The 22,240-nt window shown below is 44.8% G+C and overlaps 1 protein-coding gene across 5 annotated transcripts in view; it reads left to right on the top strand.

The window, feature by feature from the left end:
* The window catches only part of LOC119187730 (histone-lysine N-methyltransferase EHMT1-like), a 284,030-nt gene that overhangs the window by 11,245 nt on the left and 250,545 nt on the right, over nt 1–22,240 (top strand). For 4 of the 5 annotated variants that reach the window (XM_075878680.1, XM_075878676.1, XM_075878679.1 and 1 more), the window contains exon 3: nt 11,599–11,651. In XM_075878680.1, the coding sequence (XP_075734795.1) occupies nt 11,599–11,651 (53 nt within the window). Of the gene's footprint in view, nt 1–11,598; nt 11,652–12,075; nt 12,322–22,240 lie in introns of those variants that run through there. The other variant, XM_075878681.1, reaches the window with a different exon arrangement.

Below are 22,240 nucleotides of genomic sequence, written 5' to 3'. Positions count from 1 at the left end.
TAATTTTTTGGCTGCTCTTGGTTAACACGTGGCACGGGAGTTTCATCGTCATATCCGAGAGTAAGGCTGTTTTGTATAATCAAAACAGCCTTACTGAATCCAAAGCGGACTTCTCGGATTTCAAATTCTGCATAACTGAAAGCCTTAATTGGGACTCCAGTAACGTAATATACATGCTACATTGCAACATCTGCGGACAAGAATATATCGGCCAAACAAACACAGCATTTCGGCTGCGGTTCAATAATCACCGGTACCACACCACTTCACTGCCGAAGCTACCTTTATCTAGACATCTGCGCCTGCCAAACCACAGTTTTGAAAATATCAGCGTAACTCTTTTGCAGTCCGGTTTCTCAAACAGGCGCGAGCGCGAACAGCGTGAGGCATATTTTATTTTCAAACTTTGAACATTAGTAGCCGGCATTAACGAGGACCCCGGAAGACTCTCCTGCCTCCGAGAAGTAAGCCAGGAGAAAATTTGTGACGAAGATTGATAGCTGGAGACCATGTTTGTTTTTTCTGACTGACTCGTACGTGTACACTCTCCTTTCTTGTTTTTTTTTTCTTTTCTTTTTTTGACATGCACATACAAAGTGTTTATGTTCGCCTACCACTTGATGACCATTGAAAGGAAATGGACGAAGATGAAGGGTAAAGAGCCGACCAACCCATTAAGGGGAAACCCTTTTCTTACGCACACCGTCACGGACCCCTCCCACCACTGCGGCGACAATCTTGGGTGGCCTGACACACGTCGAGAACTGACCAGCACGGCATAAGAACCGGATGTGGACGTACACGGACACTTGGTTTCGTTCTCAGTGTTGACAGTGCTTATTCTTCTTTCTTACTTTCTTTTTTTTTTTTCGTCTTCTTTCTTCTCTTTTTTTCCCCGCAGGGGCGCCTGCGCAAGTAGGTGTTTGGTGTGTAGAGACACCACGGACCCGAGCTAACGGGGGAGTTTCGGCTCCCTCCCATGCCTAGCCGTGCGTGGCTTTGCCGTGTCCGGGGAAAAGGGGATCCTGGGGGTTGAGCTGACGCTGGGTGATTGGACCTTTAAGGCCCCCCGGCAGAGGCAACACACCCCTTTGGCCCCGGCTTCACGTAGACGGCACCCCTGGGCTGACCCACCCAGGGGAAATCGGCAGTCGCCTTTTCCTATCCCTCTCTCCCTGCATCTTCGTCTTTATCTCTTACTATTTATCTGTCCTGTCTTCTACTCTCTTCCGTTTACTTCCAAACTTCCTGGCAGCTAGGGTTAACCCTGTGCAAATAGCCTACCTTGGTCTAGGCGCATTGGGTTATAGTGGCGTTGTACGGCTGGCGTCTGCAGTTTTCAGCATCCGCAAACTTGTAGCGTCCCCTCGTTGGGCTCCGTGGTGGGTGGCCGCCAACGTTGCTGAACAAAAATAAGAAAGGCATGCATGGAGCGTTCCCCCTAATGTCTGATTGTACCGGCTTAAAGCGGGTACGCACCGATGCAATTTTTGAATTTGTTCCGAACAAAAAAGATAACTTCCCCAAGTACCACATTATCCACTGTGAAAGTACAGAAAAGAAAGCTAGAAGTATTTCACCTTTCCTTGTGTCCAAATGTCTCATAGAAACGCTGGGCGCAGGCTACAAGGCCACAAAGACCACCAGTGGTGACTTGTTACTTGAAATAAAAGACAACGCACAGTACCAAAGACTACATAAACTCACAGCATTTGGGGATCGGCCTATCACAATCACACCGCATCGAACCATGAACACAGTGAAGGGTGTTGTATCAGATGGAGACCTGATGGACCTTTCTGATGATGAACTTCTAACAGGCTGGAAAGAGGAAAATGTCATTCAGGTGCAGCGTATCAAAATAAGAAGAGAAAATAAGGAAATCCCAACGAAGCACATCATACTAACTTTCGCATCTAGCACCCTCCCCACTGAAATAGCAACAGGATATCTTAAACTGCCAGTTAGACCATACATACCCAACCCGCGGCGGTGCTTTAAGCGTCAGAGGTTCGGGCACGGCTCCCAGAGCTGCCGAGGACAGATTACCTGCGCGAAATGCGGCACCAAAGGTCATACCGCTGACGATGACTGTCAGCTACAAGTGCACTGCGCAAACTGTGAGGGTGACCATCCTGCATATTCCAGATTATGCGTGGCCTGGAAAATGGAAAAAGAAATTATTAGTACAAAGTTTAAATTGAACATAAGCTTCCGTGAAGCGCGGCAGCGCGTTTCCTCGCATTTTGCTGGGAACACATCGTATGCCGAAGTGGTGCGAGGGGGGTCAGCACCACTTCGGTTTTCGGCAATGCCTTTGACCACGCCCAGCGTGCCGAGGCAAACGCCACAAGCCCCCATGGGGGGAGCAGCCTCGGCTGCCCCACCCTCCTTGAATACAGCCCCACCGAAGGCCCCTGTGAACTTTGGCAGCAGCCAGGGCACCACACAAACTAAAGAGGTCCCCTCGACCTCCAGCCCGGTGGGGTTTAAGGCTCCGTCTGTCACGACGAAGCCTACAACGAAAACATTATCTGTCGTCTCTCCTGAGGCAATGGACACATCAACTGCACCGGCGCAGACTGCGCCAAAGGAGCGGCGGGGCTCCCTCGACCGCTCTAAAAAAGACAAAACGGTAATTACGGGGCCTTCTAAAGGCTCTGTAAGATAAGTCACTTCTCTCTTTAGACACCAGCCACACTCATTTCGTACACACAGCACTTCTTTACTCCCATAATGGAGACACAAATTATACAATGGAACGTCGGAGGACTACTCCGAAACCTCGACGATGTCCAAGAACTTCTACACAAACATTCTTCAAAAGTGCTGTGTGTACAGGAAACACACTTAAAATCCAAGAATACAAATTTTTTGCGTCAATATGTTGTCTTCCGAAAGGACAGAGATGATGCTGTGGCGTCATCTGGTGGTGTAGCCATTATAGTTAATCGAGGAGTAGCATGCAGTCATCTACCACTACTAACATCCCTAGAGGCAGTGGCTGTTCGAGCAGTTCTATTGAATAAGCTCGTCACCATCTGCTCTTTATACATACCGCCGCAACACCGCCTGGAAAAACATGGTTTCCAGTCTTTAATAGATGAGTTACCAGAACCTTATTTGGTTCTAGGAGACCTGAATGCGCACAGCGGTTTATGGGGTGACTGTCGATGTGATGCACGAGGTCGTCTCATTGAACAGTTCCTCTTTTCATCAGGTGCTTGTCTTTTGAATAGAAAAGAGGCAACATATTATAACCTTGCAAACAATACTTACTCCTCCATAGATCTCAGTATCGCATCTCCTTCACTTGTACCATTACTTCAGTGGAAAGTCATAAATAATCCATACGGAAGTGACCATTTTCCTTTAGTTTTGAGTACACCAATAACATATGAATGTCCTCCACATGTTCCCAAATGGCTAGTGAACAAAGCCGACTGGGAACAATTTCAAAAGATTACACACCTAAGTTGGACCGACATATGCGAATTAGGCATAGATGAAGCTGTGCAGTACTTCACGGCTTTTCTTACTGACGCAGCAGCCAAGTGTATTCCACAAACATCTGGACTGCCCGGCAAACGACACGTCCCGTGGTGGAACACTGAGTGTCAGAATGCGCGAAAAAAACAGAACAGGGCATGGAGGTTGCTGCGCAACTCGCCGACAGCGGAAACCCTTGAGAGCTTTAAAAAAATAAAATCTCGTGGCAGGAGAACGCGTCGGCAGGCCAGAAGAAAAAGCTGGCATAAGTTTTTGTCAGGAATCAATTCATACACACAGGAGGCTAAAGTCTGGAACATGGTCGTTAGGATAGCAGGAAAACAAGTACGCACACTTCCACTCGTAAGCACTCAGGGTGACAGCCTGGAAGATCAGGCGAACTTCCTCGGTGCACACTACGAGCAGGTGTCTAGCTCGTCACACTACACTGAAGCTTTCCAAAGACACAAAGCAAAGATAGAAAAGCAGAAACTAGAATCCAAGTGCACAAATTACGAGGAATACAACCAACCTTTCAACTTAGCTGAGCTACAAACATCGCTAAACTCTTGCAATAATTCCGCTCCAGGCTACGACCGTGTCACATATGAAATGTTGAAAAACCTGCCGCTCGAAACGCGAAAAACTTTACTCTCTCTATACAATGCTATCTGGCTTTCAGGCACCATCCCTGCTTCCTGGAAAGAGGCTATTGTTATCCCTATTTTGAAACAGGGCAAGGACCCTTCCTCAGTTTCAAGTTATAGGCTCATTGCACTAACCAGCTGCCTTTGTAAACTTTTTGAAAAAATGATAAACCGCCGACTTTTACATTTCCTTGAAACACACAATCTGCTCGACCAGTTCCAGTGTGGGTTTCGAGAGGGTAGATCCACCACCGACCATTTGGTGCGTATCGAGGCAAAGATCCGAGACGCTTTTGTCTACAAACAATACTTCCTTTCAGTGTTTCTCGATATCGAGAAGGCTTACGACACAACATGGCGTTTTGGGATATTAAGAGACTTGTCTCACCTGGGTGTGCGCGGTAGAATGCTTTCCATAATCGAGAGTTACTTGTCCAATCGGAAATTCCGCGTCCGTGTGGGCAGTACTCTCTCCCAAACATTTGTGCAAGAAACGGGAGTACCGCAAGGTGGTGTACTTAGTTGTACACTTTTTATTATTAAAATGAATTCCTTGCACCTGTCCATCCCCCGCAACATGTTCTATTCCACATATGTCGATGACGTCCAGCTTGGCTTTAAGTCATGCAACCTAGCAATGTGTGAGCGGCAGGTTCAGTTAGGTTTAAACAAGCTCTCCAAATGGGCAGAGGAAAACGGACTCTGGCTGAACCCAGAAAAAAGCACGTGTGTCTTGTTCTCCCGAAAGAGAGGCGTGCACTCAGAACCTGACATTGAACTGAACGGTCAACGTCTGTCTGTGAATGCGGAGCATAAATTCCTAGGCTTAATCTTGTACAACAAATTGACCTTCGTATCACACATAAAGTATTTAAAAACAAAATGTTTAAAAGCCATGAATGTTTTAAAAGTGTTGTCACGCACTACCTGGGGTAGTGACAGGCAATGCCTCATGAACCTGTATAAAAGCCTAATTCGCACCCTCTTAGATTATGGGGCCGTTGTTTATCAGTCTGCGACTCGAAGTGCTTTGAAGATGCTGGACCCCGTGCACCATTTGGGCATCCGCCTTTCTACGGGTGCTTTTCGCACCAGCCCCGTAGAAAGCCTTTATGTTGAGTCAAATGAGTGGTCGCTTCATCTGCAGAGAACATACATGTCCTTTGTTTATTTCCTTAAAGTGAAAGCAGACAAGAAGCACCCCTCATACTCTACTATTAATGATTTGTCGAGCTCGATTCTGTTTCAAAACAGGGCTTCGATGAGGCAGCCCCTCTCAGTTCGCCTGAAGGGTCTAGCTGAAGAAACTGGAGTGTCACTTGAACGCAGTTTAATGGCTCCTGTAGCATACCCGCCACCGTGGCAATGGCAGACTATAGACTGCGATGTCTTTTTCCTAGAAGTAACAAAACATGCACCTATTGGCCATATCCGAACATACCTCCTGGAACTCCAACACAAATACACACGTCCTGAGTTCTTTACAGATGCTTCTAAGACCAACTCCTCAGTGTCATACGCTGCTGTTGGCCCTTCCTTTTCGGATGCTGGCCCTCTACATCCAGGCACAAGTATCTTCACAGCGGAAGCTTACGCGATACTTGTGGCAGCTAAACACATCAAACAATTAAAAATACAAAAAGCAGTAATTTATACAGACTCCCTCAGTGTGGTAACGGCTCTGCACAGTCTTAAAAAACAAAAAAACCCTGTCCTTGTCTCACTTTACTCCATTTTTTGCACACTCTACACACTCAACCAACATGTTGTAGTGTGCTGGGTGCCAGGGCACCGTGAGATCCAAGGCAACGTGAGGGCGGATCAGCTCGTTGCATCCGTCCACAAAAACACTGCCCCTACACCCATATCAATCCCGGTCCTTGATCAGAAGCTGTCTCTCAAACGAAACCTCAGGGACTACTGGCAGAGCAAGTGGGATAAACACTCACAAAACAAACTACACGTTATCAAGCCACACCTTGGCCATTGGCCACCAGTATCAAAATCTCGTCTAACAGAGGTAACACTAACAAGACTTAGGATAGGACACACATACACGACACACACACATCTTTTGTCCGGTGGTGATCCACCACTGTGTGACAATTGTGGTGAGGCATTGACAGTTCTTCACGTTTTAATCCAATGTAAAGAGTTAGACACTCTAAGAAGACAACACTTTCCATTACACTACCGACAACATATACCGTTACACCCCGCAATGTTTGTCGGTAGGGAACCACTTTTCACCCATAAATCATTGTTAGCTTTTTTAAGAGATGTCAATTTTTACTATGTAATATACCCAGGCATTGCGTTGCGTGACCTCTCAAGAGAGGTTGCTGCTGCAGTGATTACATTTAAAAGCACTTGCTTCGCAGCCCTTGGACACAAGGGCACTGATGAGGCACGTGTGCTAGTGCCAAATATTTTTACGTTTTTATTATCAAAATCTTTGTCACCCATTTTAATATGCATATCACGCCACCGTCATGATCTTAATACTTATGTTTTTACCCGCATTATCGCGAGGAATTTTAAGGCCCCTATACAGCCACGCAACATATCATTGTCTCATCTCTACTCATCGAAATGGCGCTGTTTGGCCATCAATTGGCCCTTGCGCCACAAAGCACCACACATCATCATCATCTTCTCTTTTTTTTCTTTTTTTAGTTCTGTCTCACTCTCGCAAACATCTTTCAAAGCGAGAGGGACGTGGCAGCAACGAAGTTTGGAAGTTCATGTTAGTATAACTCATCCCCTGATGAAGGGAGGACCCCTCCCGAAACTGTTGGGAAATAAAAATATATATATATCTTGTTGACAACGCTCCCGTTGTGCCATATCCCATACCTTCACGAAGACTAACTACCCATTAAATTATTACTCCCACTATATATATATATATATATATATATATAAACACACAGTCGAATCTTGCTAATTAGAACTCGGATGGGCCCAAAATTTGTTCGGATTAAAAGAAGTTTGAATTAATGAAAATAAATAAACGAAGGGCTCTTCATGCAGCAGCGCATGTGCATTGAGCTAACACATGAGGGGGAAGTTTCATACGACTTACATTTATTTACAAATCACAGGATATCCATCATTGATTGAAGTAATCGGTGATGCGCGTCTGCACACGTTTGCCTTGCAGCAAGTCAATCAATTTCCCACGCAGCTTGCAAAGCATTCTTATTTCGGCTTCAAGATTCTCCTAGCAAGAGTAGTTGCGCTCGGTGTCCAGCGCCGACACTCTTGAAAGACAACGACTGCGTCCGCTACGCAGCCACAGCGGGGCCACCACGTGACGAGAAAGGAGGAGCATCTCCACGCGGAGAGAAGCAGATCGACATTTGAGAGAAATCCATGGAGGAAGGAAAAAACCAACACTCCACGGCAGCTTTTTTTTTTGCTCTCCTCGCACTGTTGTTGAAAAGAGAAGGGTTGTGTGGCAGGGAACGGTAAAGGGGGAAGCGTGGCACCGGCGCGTCGCAGATCGGCGTTTGAGAAGGTGCAAACATTCCACTGCAGCCTTTTCTTTTATTTTCCTTCACGCGCAACGTTGAGGTGTAGGAGGTGCCGCCCCGGGATTGGGCAAGGTGCTGAGGGCATTTTCGGAGTGCGCTATGTTCGAATTAACCATTGCAAGTGCTTGCGCGTTCGAATTATCGGGCGTTTTCCCCCATTGGAGTACACATAGCTTTGACGGGACCTCACTGCGATTTCGAATTAAGCGTGTTAAGTTCGAATTATGAGACTTGACTGTGTGTGTGTGTGTGCATACATACATATATACATATACTTTGCAAAAAAAAAAGCTTCAAAAAAAGAAAAAATGCATATTTTTCATCTTTAAAAAAAAAGACATTTTGATTGTGTGGTTTCCATTGCCAGAACCACGTTATGGTTATAAGGCATGGTGTAGTTAGAGGCTTCTGAATAATTTTTGGCTGCTAAAATCAAAGTGATGACTTAGCTTTGTGAGTTTTGTGTGCTCTTGGCAGTCGAATCTTTAGTCAAATCATCTTAAAAAGAATGAGCTACATGAAATATTTCTAGCATTGAATGTGTGCTAACAATCCCACGCATTTCTGTGTTCACTTGAAAAGTGGTTTGAATTTTGCATTTTCTTCTTTTGGTCTTTATCATAGCGTTTTTTGAGTAACATTGAGTAACCATGCCATTTTACACAGGTGTGATATCTTTCATATCAAGCTTGATATCAGAATTGTATCAGAAGGCAAATTCAAGCATGCTCAGGCAGGATTATGGACTGATATGTAAGTTCTGGATAGTGCACTACTACTAATTAGGAAATATATAGGGATATAATTTCATGGGAGTGATGCAGCTGTTTGTGTCTTCCTTTTTCTAGACTCCATTGTTTTTGCGCTGTTTTTTTCTGCTATGTTGTACGAACACGGTCAAGCACCCATTTTATATGCAATTTCTGTATGTCATTACCATTTTATTATTTTGCTAGATGCTGTCTGTGGAAGTGGTATACATTATTTGTTGTAGAAATTCTTACAAATGTTGTATGAGGCTTGTTTTTGAAGCCTTTACTGAATGTTGTGGTCTGAAAATATTGTATATACTTGTGTAATGACCCCGCCACAGTGGTGTAGTGGCTAAGGTACTCGGCTGCTAACCCGCAAGTCGCGGGATCAAATCCCGGCTGTGGCAGCTGCATTTCCGATGGAGGCGGAAATGTTGTAGGTCCGTGTACTCAGATTTGGCTGCACGTTAAAAAACTCCAGGTGGTCGAAACTTCCGGAGCCCTCCACTACAGCATCTCTCATAATCACATGGTGGTTTTCGGACGTTAAACCCCATTAATCAATCACTCAATCTACTTGTGTAAAGGCCGCACCCATGTAACAGCTGCACCGTAAATATTAAAACCCCCCTCACCCCCCTTTCAAAGTAAAATATATTTAGTAAAAACAGTAAATGAAGAGGAGAAAGATAAGGGCAATGAATAGCATGCACCATCACAAAAGTGAGTAAGCTTATTTTTTTGCTTGCTATACAAGCATGTACTGCAGTTCAATAAATGTGAGTACAGCTGAAAACACTAAAAACAAAATTGCTCTTTATATCTGCGTAATGTCTGCACCTACGATTCTTCCCCCCCCCCCCCCCCGCTCTGAAGTAAAAAAAAAAACTCTTGACGAGCTATTACAGAAGTATATACACCACTTTTGACCACTGTGAAAGAAAAACGACTGTGCAAGAAAAGCTTCCAAGACTTTTCCTTTTGCAGTTGATATTGTGCCTAAGTTTTTCAGCAACATTTAAGCAGTGTGTGATGACTCTCAGTGGAGTGCAAAAGGTTAATTAAATACTTTCCAAGTTTCTCGATTTTGTCGGGAGACTCCCAAATTTGAAGTAATTCTCCTGATTTTACTAGCACTCCCATAAATCTCATGAACAAGTACGCTAGCGCCGCTGTGAACAGAAAATAAGTAACCAATAAGGACGTCGGTTCTAAAATTTTTTGATGCTGGGGAGAACACTTGTCACTTTTTCCATGGTTCACTAGTCTTATGCATGTAAGCTCACAAAGATTGGTAAGGGGCAACTAACTGTAACGGGACACAGAAGATTGCGCATTTGTACAGACACTGTATAATTGTGAGCACCTGTATGATTGCTGACGTCTACAACATTTACTAGCAGTTGTTCATTAATGATGTCGCTGTGGCTCTAAGAAATTATACATTATTATGTACAACTGTTTCCTTCTGTCGCGTCTTGCTTCCCAATTAGCGAATCTTCCAAGTTTTGAGGTCTCAAGTTTGGCAGTTATGTAATTAGCTTTTTGCCATGGATGGCTTTAACCCTTTGTGGGATCGTCAATATTCTTCACATGATAACCAAAATTATGCCTGAGAGATTCTTAAATAGCGTGTTTAGAAATACTTTGAAGCAAGTTTTACCAAAATATGACCATTAGTTCGTGAGAAAAATTGGCATGTATCTGTCTGATTCACCCGTGAAGTGTCTTTGAAAAAGTAGGACACCACCTGTCCTGTTGTGTGACGAGGGCACCCAGCTGTAATCCGTTTGCCAAATTTCTAGAATGAAAGGCCCCTATACAAGCAGTACAGAGGGAGACTTCAAAAACTGTGCAAAGAAAAATTTGGGGGTACCTTATTTCCATATGTGGTACACTATCTGCTTTTACCTAATCTGTTCAGCCCAGTGGCTCTGTCTGAAGTCTTCGCACACATTAACTGTTTTAGCTTCTTTCTGTCTCTTTGGTTTGTGTAGGTAAGGACAAACACCTGTTACACCTGAATTTCTGCCCACATATAAAATTACGGTCATGAATCACTGCAAACCACATCGACGTGACTTCACTGAATGCTTTGAATCCTGTATGTTTGTTTACAACTGCTGCGTCAGATTTGTGAACTATGTTCAGGCCCGAGATATTAGCTTTTCTCATAGATCTTGTGCATTTTCTTCTCCTTCTCTTCCTGGCTGTCTAAAGCATCAATATTGTCATTCTTTTACTTTGGCCCTCAATTTCAGAAATAGCATTTTAGCCGCAGCTTTGGTGTAATTGCCATTGCTCTCTTAGTGGTAAAAAAGGATATAAAAAACTTTCTCTAACAAAGTGCTGCTTTGTTATACAATGATGCCCTTCTAGCTTGATGAAAACAGCTGTGAATGCATGTTATGTAGTTAGGTTGACTGAGGAATTGCTTCATCATTTGTCAAGTGTATTTCCTACATGATTTTTAGCTGATATATTGCTCTAATTTTGAGAGCAAATCCATAGTTGCATGGCAAAATTACTTCTCTTGCCCCTCCGTGGTGGTCAAGGGGCTAAGGTACTCTGCTGCTGACCCGCAGGTCGCGGGATCAAATCCTGGCTGCGGCTGCTGCATTTTCGATGGAGGCGTAAATGTTGTAGGCCGGTGTGCTCAGGTTTGGGCGCACGTAAGAACCCCAAGTAGTCAAAATTTCTGGAGCCTTCCACTACGGCGTCTCATAGTCATATGGTGGTTTTGCGGAAGTTAAACCTCGCATATCTGTCTGAAATTACTTCTCTCAAGATTCAGAAAAAGAGAAAAATACCATAAGTCTATAACATTAGCTATGTTGCACACGATGTGACACAACTTTTAAAAATAAGTTCAACACTACAAAATGAATTTAAACTGAACACACCACCAATACTATGTATCGTGAATGTGCCAAATATATTTTTTTGGTTTCCTAAATGTTCCTGAAGCACTGTAGCGGGAAAGCATTGAGCCGATGTCAACATGAAACGGCAGAGAAAGCTTCTATTGAAGAAAAAGCGGGTCACATTCATTCGAGCCATTATCCATCAATGGGTTAATGGGCAGGTGGATATAGAAAACTTTTTGGAGTCTGTTTTGACCTAAGCTTTCTGTATGATAATCAATACTCAATCAGCGAACCTAATCTCTTGCAGGTGGTGATCCCGCCTGCCAGCCAGACCTCAACAGTGTTCCACTAAAAGTTGTGGTGAGTATGTGAAAAGATGTGCATAAATTTGATTAATCCTCTGTACAGATTAGCAAGATGGCCTTCTATTTGTCTGAAGATCATCTTGCTGTGCTGTGTAGTGGCGTTTTCCGCAATGTTGATGATTGTTATATTTTTCAATACTGGCATTCACTGCGAGGGTCTTGATAAAATTTTCATGTTATTCAGGCCGTATGGTATGGGCCTCGCCTTTACATACGAAATTCCTAAAAATAACGAACTACAGCTTCTGAACCTAAGACTAATCTTTGGAGAGAATCATATGTGCTGGAAATATGACCCCAGGTCTAATAAAGGGACACTGAAGAGGTTTTGAATTAGCAAATTTATTGCAAATTTGGCATTTGGGACCTCTTACAACAAGTCTACGGAGTTTTTTTTTTTTGCGATGTTTTAATTAACAACGGCGCTATGAGCGAGCAAACTTCAACCAAGAAACCCTCCCCCCCCCAGCACGCGCGCGCACAGTGGCGAGCACTGGAGAGAGAAACGTGTGGGGATGGGACGTAACCTTGAGCGTCGAGCCGCTGCCCGGCGGGCAACTATGCGCAGGGCCGCCTGCATCGCTCAGTCAGTTCATCTTGTTTACTTCGCGGCTGTGCCTTGTTTCTGCTGCTGTCTCCTGTCTGGCGAAGCATCAGTTCTGCCAGTTAGTGGGAATTTCTTGCCATTGCATCTTTCTCTTATTCTGATTAGAGACTTTCACCATCCGTCAGCCCCGCCACGGTGGTCTAGTGGCTAAGGTACTTGGTTGCTGACTGGCAGGTTGTGGGATCAAATCCCGGCTGCGGCGGCTGCATTTTCGATGAAGGTGAAAATGCTGTAGGCCCATGTGCTCAGATTTGGGTGCACGTTAAAGAACCCCAGGGGGTCGAAATATCGGGAGTCCTCCACTAAGGCGTCTCTCATAATCATATGGTGGTTTTGGGACGTTAAACCCCACAAATCAATCGCCATCCGACATTCACTAGTTTTGTTTTTTCAAGGTTGAGGGGACTCGCGATGCCAAGTTACTGTGTGGTTGCGATGAGGTCGGTTTTCACAAGTTTCCTCTGGCATAAGGCTGCCGCAGCACTTCGGTTGGTTGTGATGAGGCCGGTTTTCACAAGTTTCCTCAGGGTCAGAAGATGGCTGCAAAATGGGCCGCTGCAGCTAAAAGAAAACACTTCAGACAAACGTGATGAAGTGAGCTGTGAAATCAAAGAACAGCTGATGTTTCTGCACTCTGCCCGCGCCTAGCACAGACCGTGCCAATAGGCTAAAAGCGAGTGCTGATGCTGCTGTTTCTTCAACATACTCGCTAACTTCAACTCTCACCAACTAGCCCAAGCATCTGTCTTATCATGCTGTTTCTTATCGAACTTGATATCTGCTGATAAGCATATCATTTGTAACAGTGAAATTAAGCACTGGCAGTGAAATTCAGCACTGGCGAGCATTTTATATGTGCCAGTCTGTTTCCGACGGGGTCGAAGGCTGGCTGGGACTCGCTTCCCTGTGCCGCTTCACTCATCGTCCTTAAACTGGCGACCGGCTCAAACATGTACGGATGTACAGTGACCTCGGTCCGACTTTCACAGTTCGCCATACTTACAGCAACTGCCTGATTTCAACAGAAAGTGGTGGTGGAAAGTAAAGGAAAAGGCACCTAATTCCTGCAGCTCGGTAGGGAGAACGGCGCAGTTCCTCAACAGATACACGGCATTACCTGCCAGCGGTCGCAGTCAGCCGTCTTCACCTTCCTGACAGTGACGTCGTGCTTAGACCAATCGCAGCGGTGGTGAAACTCTGGTTGGCAGCTGCGGCGCCGGCTGCTTGTTTTCGGCAAAATGAAGTAATTTGCATTGGTTTATGCAAATTTTCGACTTCGCTTTCGAGTTTGCCTCATGAAATTACGTATCATGACACCATAATCTTGTTTTTTTTTTAACGTGTTTCAGCGTCCCTGAAACACCCATCCTAAATTTTGGGCACCCATCCTAAATTTTAAATCCGGTCATTTCAAGGTCGACAAGAGAACTGTTGCGAAGGCCATCCTAAATGCGTCTCTGAAGAAATTGTGCATGCATGTGGCCGAATTCGCTTTTTGTGATCTGGTAAAACGCCTAATGGATGCGGGTCACCCTGATGCTGTAGTTACCCTGATGCTGTATGCGAACATATCAGTGGTAACGTCAAATACGTGAAAAGTAAAGGTAATAATACAAAATCTGATGAAACAAAGAAAGTGCAGTGTTTCCTTACGTACATGGACTAGCGCACGGGTTTAGTAGATTCTAGGTACGACGTCGATGTTCGCTTTTCTGTGAAACGCAGGATATGTCGCATCTGCATGATGATTGACTATGCCCCTAGGAACAAGCAGAGTAAAGGAACGTTCGCCGTTTATGTGACGCTGATGCTGTTGATGCTACACCAGTGGCATGGCACACAGAGAATTCGCTGCCATAGATTCAGACACAAAAAGCCTGCAATGTAGCCAGCTATATTGCCAACATATGGGGACACCGTAATAGTTAATCATAGGAACAAGCACATCCCCTCTGTTAAAGAAGTTGTGTATGTCATTCCATTATCATGTGGAGGGGAGTACGTAGGGCAAACGAAATGGTGTGTTGATGTTTGGCTGAGAGAGCATGAGCTCTCACTTCAAGGGGATGCGTGACTTCATCTGACGAATCACTGTAGGTCATGTGGGTGTCGTCCTATTTGCCATTTTTAACCTCTGCCATTTTTAAACACTCAAACAAATTGACAAGAGCAATTGCTGAGGACTATAACATATCGATAAGAGACAAGATCTGCATCAGTTAAGCGTCAGTTTTTCTGCATGAGAAAAAATTTATTTGTGTCGATCTTGAATGTCTTTTCATGGCGACGCTGCCGGAATGTTTCCTTGTGCCTTGTGCATGTCGCGATTTTTGCACTTGTAACAATCGAACATGGATACATAGAATTTGCATATATCAAATTTTTGGGTATATCAAGCTCGCAAGTTATCCCCTTGAAGTTTCTTTGTAAAAGTATAGAAATTCGCACTTTTATATCTAAATGTATTTTTATCCGCCTTCCGATATATCGAACACCACGCGAGCTGGAAGCTGCGCTTCGGCACTTGTTGCGCCCCATGATTTTGGTGGTAGCGCGACCCTGCACGCGAGTTAGAAGTGCACTTTGGCACTCGCAGCGCCTGGCGACCACCGCGCAGCCCTGTGCCTCCGTCCAAACCCGAAGCGCTCAATTTTTAAAAAGGTAAGGGCGAGAGCTCTCGGACTTCAGTCTTCAACTTGCGGAATGGCTTTTTTTGTTGTTGTTTCTTTCTCATCGTACCCGTCGGCTTGGAAAGCAGAAACGAAGGAGCCGACGACCTCTCCTTTAGCCTTTTCTTTTTTTGTTGCTATTTTGAGTTTTCAGCCAACCACAGCTCGCGCCTTTTGCTGTTGCCCTTGCCGGTAACCATCGCCTCGCAAGCGCTTTGTTGCCGCAGTTCGCTTCCATTGTTGCGTCGTCTATGCATCGTTATCTTGCGTGCTTGATGTGCAAAGCCGCTGCCGACTCCTTGAATTGTCGACGTCTCATGTAGCTATGGCCAGCGTTTAGAAGCGCAAGACCCTTGATTTTGCGATGAAGTTGAAGGCTAATCAGCGTGTTAAGCCGGGTGAGAAATGTTTGACTGTCACGAACGACTTCGGGATACCACGGAGCACTCCGAGTACACTGTTGAAGAACAACGCAGATAGGGGCGGAGCAGCAAACGTTGGAAGCCTGTCATTAGACAGGCGGAACATGCGGAAACCGGTGAAGACGACAATGACGAGTGCTTAGACGACGCGTTTTGCGAGTTGTTCCCTTCCTGACAGATGTTCCACATGAAGTGTCTGCGGACAATTTCCTGGAAGCGGACTGCGATGCTCCGGCTGTTGCGAGCCTCACTGACGAGGACATAGTAGTTGCAGTCGCAGGGACTTGGCATACCCAGGCCGACAGCTCAAGTGAGAAGGAGGATCGTCTGGATGAGGTGCTAGCTACAAGCGCTTACTCCATGCTGATGGCAGCAGGGTTCGCCGTTCATTTGCCGTTGTATTGGAAACACGGAGGAAACCGTGCTCTTGTAACTGGACAGCCTTGATAAGATTGAGACTAGCGTCTGCAACTTCATTTTGAAAATAAAGAAGCGGGCCAAGATAGGCGATTTACGCAAATAAAACATTCGTTTGCGACGTGTGTGCGGAATTAGTTGTCACTCTTGGATGCACCTATTGTAGGTGATGGTCTGCTACAGGTAAGCTCTCGGGGCCTGTGTTTTTTTGAATATCGAATTTTCGATATATCAAACTAATTTACGATCTCCTTAGAGTTCGATATATCTGTGTTCAGCTATATATATGTATGTTTCACAATTCACTTTTCAATAAATATCAGTGGAGAGTTGGTGCCATGTCCTTTTTTGTGTTCGTGTCTCTAGTGTTGTGCTGTAAACTAAAGTCACAATGAATTCCAAACAATTGGCCAACTTGTCCTATTACTGCGAAACTGTTTTTGCCTGCGCATTCTTTGTCCACGCCTGGCAGGCTAACAGTTGTCCAACACTGCGTCAAAAGGAATTGTCGGAGCAAGCTGTGGGAAAATTGCACCCACAAGGTGAAAAAAGTAACGAGTAATGTGACATCACGTGTTACTGAGAAATGGTAATGCTAGTATGTTACCGAGCCGTTACAGTTTCGAAATGGTATCGAGTGCATCACTAAGTTAGTGATAAAAGTAACCAGGTACGGCTAACGGCCTTACTTGCAATATGTTACCGCCAGCACTCCTATTGTACGTAGTGCATAGCTAAAATTGGAGGACTACCAAAATAAGTTAAAAGTTTAGGCGAATTCGGTGAACACAACTCCCTCTGCTTTAGTGTAGGAGAATGAATGCTGCATGCAGATTCTAGCCAAGGAATAGGGCATAAAAACACTATGAAACAGCGACTATCGTCTTTTGTTGCACGGCAGAAAAACCATCGAACATTAAATGTAACTAGAGGCAAGGTATTGCCTTCATCAAGGTACCCACTGCTGTCAGAGTTTGTTTGGAATTGCGACACTTTAGAGTTGTATAACTTATGTCACAAGAAATGGGATGTCAGCAGCATTAGTTGTGGGTGAGAAATCCCGATCGTTGAAAAAAAAATCTGGATTCGTGCTACTCTCAAACCCTGCATTCTACGTCTGCATGTGTTCTAACAGAGCCGTGCAAATGCTTGAAACTGCTTTGGGAAAGTACTCTACACAGGTGTTTTGTTGGGTGAGGAGGCTTGGTAGCAGGTGTAATAAAGTTGAACCATTTACAGGGTTGAGACAGCTGCGAATATTGCGTATTTCGGATATGTTTTCGTTTTCTTGCACTAAGCTGCTCCAAAAGCATAAAAATAGCGAAAAATGGGCCGAACTGCTCTGAAACAAGCAAGAACTTTGGTGCCAGCCTCAGCTGCAGTAGGAAAAAAGGCTGAGTTGGCTACATTATTTCCCGAGCAGCACCAAAAATACCTAGAAAAGAAGATGCGCCCTAGAGTGTTTTTTACTTTGCACCTTTCTGGTGACAAAGGCTTCCACGGTGCCGCCGTAATCTTCTCTGGACTGTTGTAAATATGCATGAGCGTGCAAAAATGTGCTGTCGTGCATCAAGCGTGCTGGTTCTGCTAGCTGGACTGCGTGTTCTGGCGCCACTGTCATTTAGCCAAAACCACCAAGTTAGCCCACCCTAATCGAGTGGCACGCATAGCGGAGTTTTGACTCTCAGGTTCTTCGTTGTGTGTAGCACGTTGCTCTGGTTGTCGTGGCTTTCATGTCCACGCTTAACAGTTACCTACGCCCACTCGTGCCACACATCGCTGTCTGCAGGTAGCGAGAGACCCACTTAATAGCAGCACTAAATACTCGTATACAGTGCACTGTATGAAACTTGCACGATTCTACAAACCCGTGGTGCACAGAGCCCGTAGTGTTCAAACCAGTTTAAACGGGCACCTTGGCGCTTTGTTCGTGACTCATGACGAATCTGAAATCATGTGGCACAGTTTTCATGAACGGCGTTTTTCAATACTACTCCTTTTTGTAATTGAAACACTCAACGAGCGCTTTGAGGCATCGCTGCGTGCCTGCTCTGGGCCACACGAGCTTTAGGCTTAGCTTTATGTTCGACTGGTGTTTCGGTGGCGGCCGTTCCACAGTGTAACTGGCATGCTTCTTTTTTTTCTTCTTTTCTCAAATCTGGCCTCTGTCTGTTCGGCGATTTGTTTGCGTGGACCGCAGGGCAGTGCGGGCGGCAATCGCAAGTCGATGGCCATCGATATTAAAATAGAACAAACTAACGTGGACAGTGCTAATAATGCGTGGTTGCACGCATCAAGAGGCGTTGTCACTTAGTACCATCTGCTTATCACTTAAGGTTCTTGAGCTTGGTTACAAGAAATCCTGTGAAAGCAGGACAGCTTTCTCAAATTGCAAGGGCTAGCGACATCGCTATCAATTTTCAGCGTTGCTGGAAGAAAGGGACATTTGTGCTCGGAGCCTTTCAGATTGAAAAATGCTGCCTATAAAATAACTATGTGCTTTTGGGATTAACTACTACAGATATACTACTACAAAGGATGAGCTTTTTTCGCTCAATAAAAAAAAGGAGGGGGGGGGGGAAGACATATCACTTGTCGGTCTATTTAAGCAAAAAGGATGCTTCATATTCTCTACTTAGGCTATATGGGTTGCTAATTAACACTCCTACAGTTACGCATCCGCAAACATACAGAAAAATGGATTGGGAGCAGCTGCTGTTATAGCACGGTGGGTAAGGAGAAGATTGGAGGTTTTCGTCCCATTGATTGCAAGTTTTTAATTGGCCCTCTTGACATTTTTTTGTTTTTCAATTTTTACACATCTTTTAAGGACTGGAAATGACTTCCCCATGTGAATTTCCGGACTTTATAAGAGTTTTGTGCAGGTTTACGAGGCTGCAAATGGGAAAGGTAGTCAAGAAATCACGAAAAGTAGCTAAGAAAGTAGCCAACCCGAACATATCAAAGCAGAAGCTGGCAAAGTTCTCTCCGAACTTCATTATTAAAAGTGAGATTACAAGACCATCAGGCATTCTGTGCATAAAGGCAGCTTTAGTGGTAGCTGTCAATGAGAAAACTCGCTTGACCTCTGCATTTGATCTTGACAGGACAAGCAGCTTTATTGCTCCCTTTGCAAGTTGTGCCATAGTGTTTCTGGCGGACAAATATTTAGTTCTGTATCTTTGTCGAGAAATCTACCACTGGTTTAACCAGCCCTTGCACTTGTAGACACCGCAGCTCCCACTCCAGCTAACGCTGCACACATAAGAATTTTTGGATTCTCTGGCTGAAATGAAAGTGTCTGCATTCGAATGGTGATGATGATGGACATAATTTAAAATGCCATGGTTTTTGTGTATGCTATGTATTTTATGGAAAACATTATTGAACTCCTGAGGATCAGTCCACGACTGATGCTGGCTGCTCCCACGTTGGGACATAGAGGCCAAGTTCCTCTGCCGCCACACGGGCCCTCCGGACAGCCCTGAGTTGGTCCACCAGCATATCACTGTGCAGCGTTCGCTGCCACCACTGTTCTCTATGAGAAGCCGCAGCGGGCATTGCCGAGCAGGGCCAGAGCATGTGTTCAAAATTGATCAAGCCCCCACCCTTGCTACAGTAAATTGAAGCCCCACAGTCTGGATTAATTTTATTTATGACGACCGGGTTGGAGTGCGTCCGCATCTGCAAAAGTTTTAATGTAATTGCCTGTGGCCCGTTAAGTCTATAATGTGGCTAGGGGAATTACCTGCGTTCTAAGTAATAATGTTTAGTTATATCATTGTAAATTAACAGCTGGTCCCAAAAACTCCGGAGCGACAGATTCAGCTGCCTCAGCGATTGCACGGCACACTAATTCCTCGTGCCTCCCTGTGCGCCAGCTCGTTGAGGTTATGAAGGGCTCATTCCACTGACTTCATGTGCGCTGGAAACCAAGTAATGGTATGCGGGGTGATATCCTTACCCTGCAGCAGTCTGTAAGCCGGTTCGCTAATAACTCCCCTTAAAAAGGCTTTAATTGCTGAGTGAGAGTCACTAAATACTGAAACTTCCCGAATCAATGAGTGCTAGGGCAATAGTCACCTGCTCAGCGGCCCTGGGATCTTTCGTATAAATGGAAGCGGTATTTCGAACTCTCCCTTTCCCATTTACCACTACGACCAAGTAAGCATCTTTCCCGTTAATCCATGCTGCGTCAACAAACACAGACTCTTCCTCCTGATCCTTTGCCTCGCGCAAAAAACCCTTACTCTCGCCATTCGCCTCCCTACATTATGCACAGGGTGCACATTTCGCGGGAACGGACGAACCATGATATTAGCCCTGACGTTCACTGTTAACTCGTATAGGCGCGCACCATCACGAGTCGCCACCGATTCTCCGATTGACTGCAAGATATACCTACCAGCTGGCGTACTCAGCAACCACTCTCTCTGTGCTATACGCTGAGCCTCGGCAATTTCATCAAGAGTATTATGCAAACCCAGCTGCAACAACATATCATTTCACGTACTCAGAGGCAAACCGAGTGCTGCCTTAACGAATTTTCCAATTAAAGCTTCCAATTTGTCTTTCTCTTTTCTAATTTAGCATAGCAGCTACATACTAAAAATGGCACAAAATAAAAGCGTGAACCAAGCACATCGAATCTTCTTCTCCATAGAGATCCTTCGGATAAGTCTTATGGCCTCCTGTGTCTTCTTGGTAATACGCTGAATAGTTATACTATTCGATCCATTTGCTTTAGTTACAAAACTAAGGACCCTAATAGCATTGACTTTTGGTACCAATGACCCATTGCTAGTACGACTGCGATGCAATCTCAACTTTCGGTACCCAATTCTTCGGCCTACGACCGAACTTTTTCGATTTGAAGATTAACAACTCTGACTTTTCAGAGGTGCCTTTGAGTGTTATACGAGTTAAACAGTTTTCCGTAAGCGTTAACACCTCCTGCAGCCTAGCCGCAAGCTCTCCGTCACTACCTTCGACACTACATTCCGTGACGTTGTCTGCGTATATAGCCAGTACCCTCGACAGTGTCCAGTACGTTAGCTAGTTTTGACATCACCAGATTGAACAACATTGGCCAGAGTACGAATCCTTGTGGTGTACTACGACAACCCAATTTGTAGAGACAGCACTTGTAGAGTGAAGGGGTGTCGGAGATGGTCGAAAGCTTTTTCCACATCAAGTCCAAGTAGTACCTTAGTGTTCCTTGTCCGCCGATCAAGTAAGTAATGCTCAATTCTGAGCACAGCATCTTGAGTCGAAAGGCCGGAATGAAAACCTATAATCGAGTGTGAAAAGACACCATAGTCCTCAACATAACAGGTCGGCCTATTTAAAATGACATGCTCAGCAGCTTTCCTCAAACACGATGTTAGCGGAATTGGTCTGAGATTTTTCAGCCCTACGCTCTTGCCTTGTTTCGATATGCAAACAGTAGTCGCAAGTTTCCACTCTTCTGGAAAAAATCCTTCCTTCCATCGGCTATTTATCTCTTGCGTAAGGAACTCAATAGACACCTCGTCTAACGTCCTTAACATTTTATTAGAAATGCCATCCGGCCCTGATGCCAATCAACTTAAGATCCTGCAATGCCATCCTTGTATCACTTTCATTAAATTCCTTATCCATAAGTATACTCTCATTTCTACTATATTCCAAAAGAACGTCGGATGCAGCCTGGCAGGTTTGCAGTGGAAGGCATTTCTCGGCTAATTCTTCAGCACCTCTTTCTCTTATGAGTTTTGGCACGCCTCATGGACCAGCTCACCAATCACCGTCCTCTGATTAGACTTTGAATTAGTCTCATCCAGTAAATTCTGAGTAAATTCCAGGCGCCCCCCTTTTAATACCACCATCCACAGCATTGCATACTTTATCCTATTGCTGCTTGCACAATACCTGACAGTTGCCTTCAATTTCTTTATTAACCATTGCTATACGCTTTCTAAGCCTTCTGTTGAACTGCTGACCCTCCCGTCTCGTCAACAGTGACTGCTTCGCTTCCAACAAGTGTTCCAGACGACTATCGATTTGATTTGTGTCCATATCTGTTTTAAGTTATTTATAGGTTGCCTCAACGTAACTCTTGAGCTGACTAGTCTACTGTTCCAAGGTCAACTCATTGCCCTGACCTTCGTTTCTCTGTTCTCTTCGTTTCCTAAATGCATCCCAGTCAACAAGATTAAATGTTTTCCCCCTTTTTAAGAGCCACCTCTAAAGTAATCATAAGTATGTAATGATCGCTGCCAAAATCTATATTAGAATTTCACCAGGATAAATCCACCACCTCACGAACAAAAGCAAGATCTGGTGTCCAATCTTTACATGTCGACGTGCTGCAACGAATTGGATGGGAAGGTTTTGTAATGAGAGATAAATTTAATTCTAGTGCTTGTTGCCATAGTCTCTCGCCTTTGGCTGTGCTATAGACATACTTCCACACACGTTAGGTCACATT

This window comes from Rhipicephalus microplus, chromosome X (assembly GCF_043290135.1).
Source record: "Rhipicephalus microplus isolate Deutch F79 chromosome X, USDA_Rmic, whole genome shotgun sequence".
NCBI classification, from domain to species: Eukaryota; Metazoa; Arthropoda; class Arachnida; order Ixodida; family Ixodidae; genus Rhipicephalus; species Rhipicephalus microplus.
This window is presented reverse-complemented; position numbering and strand designations above follow the sequence as displayed.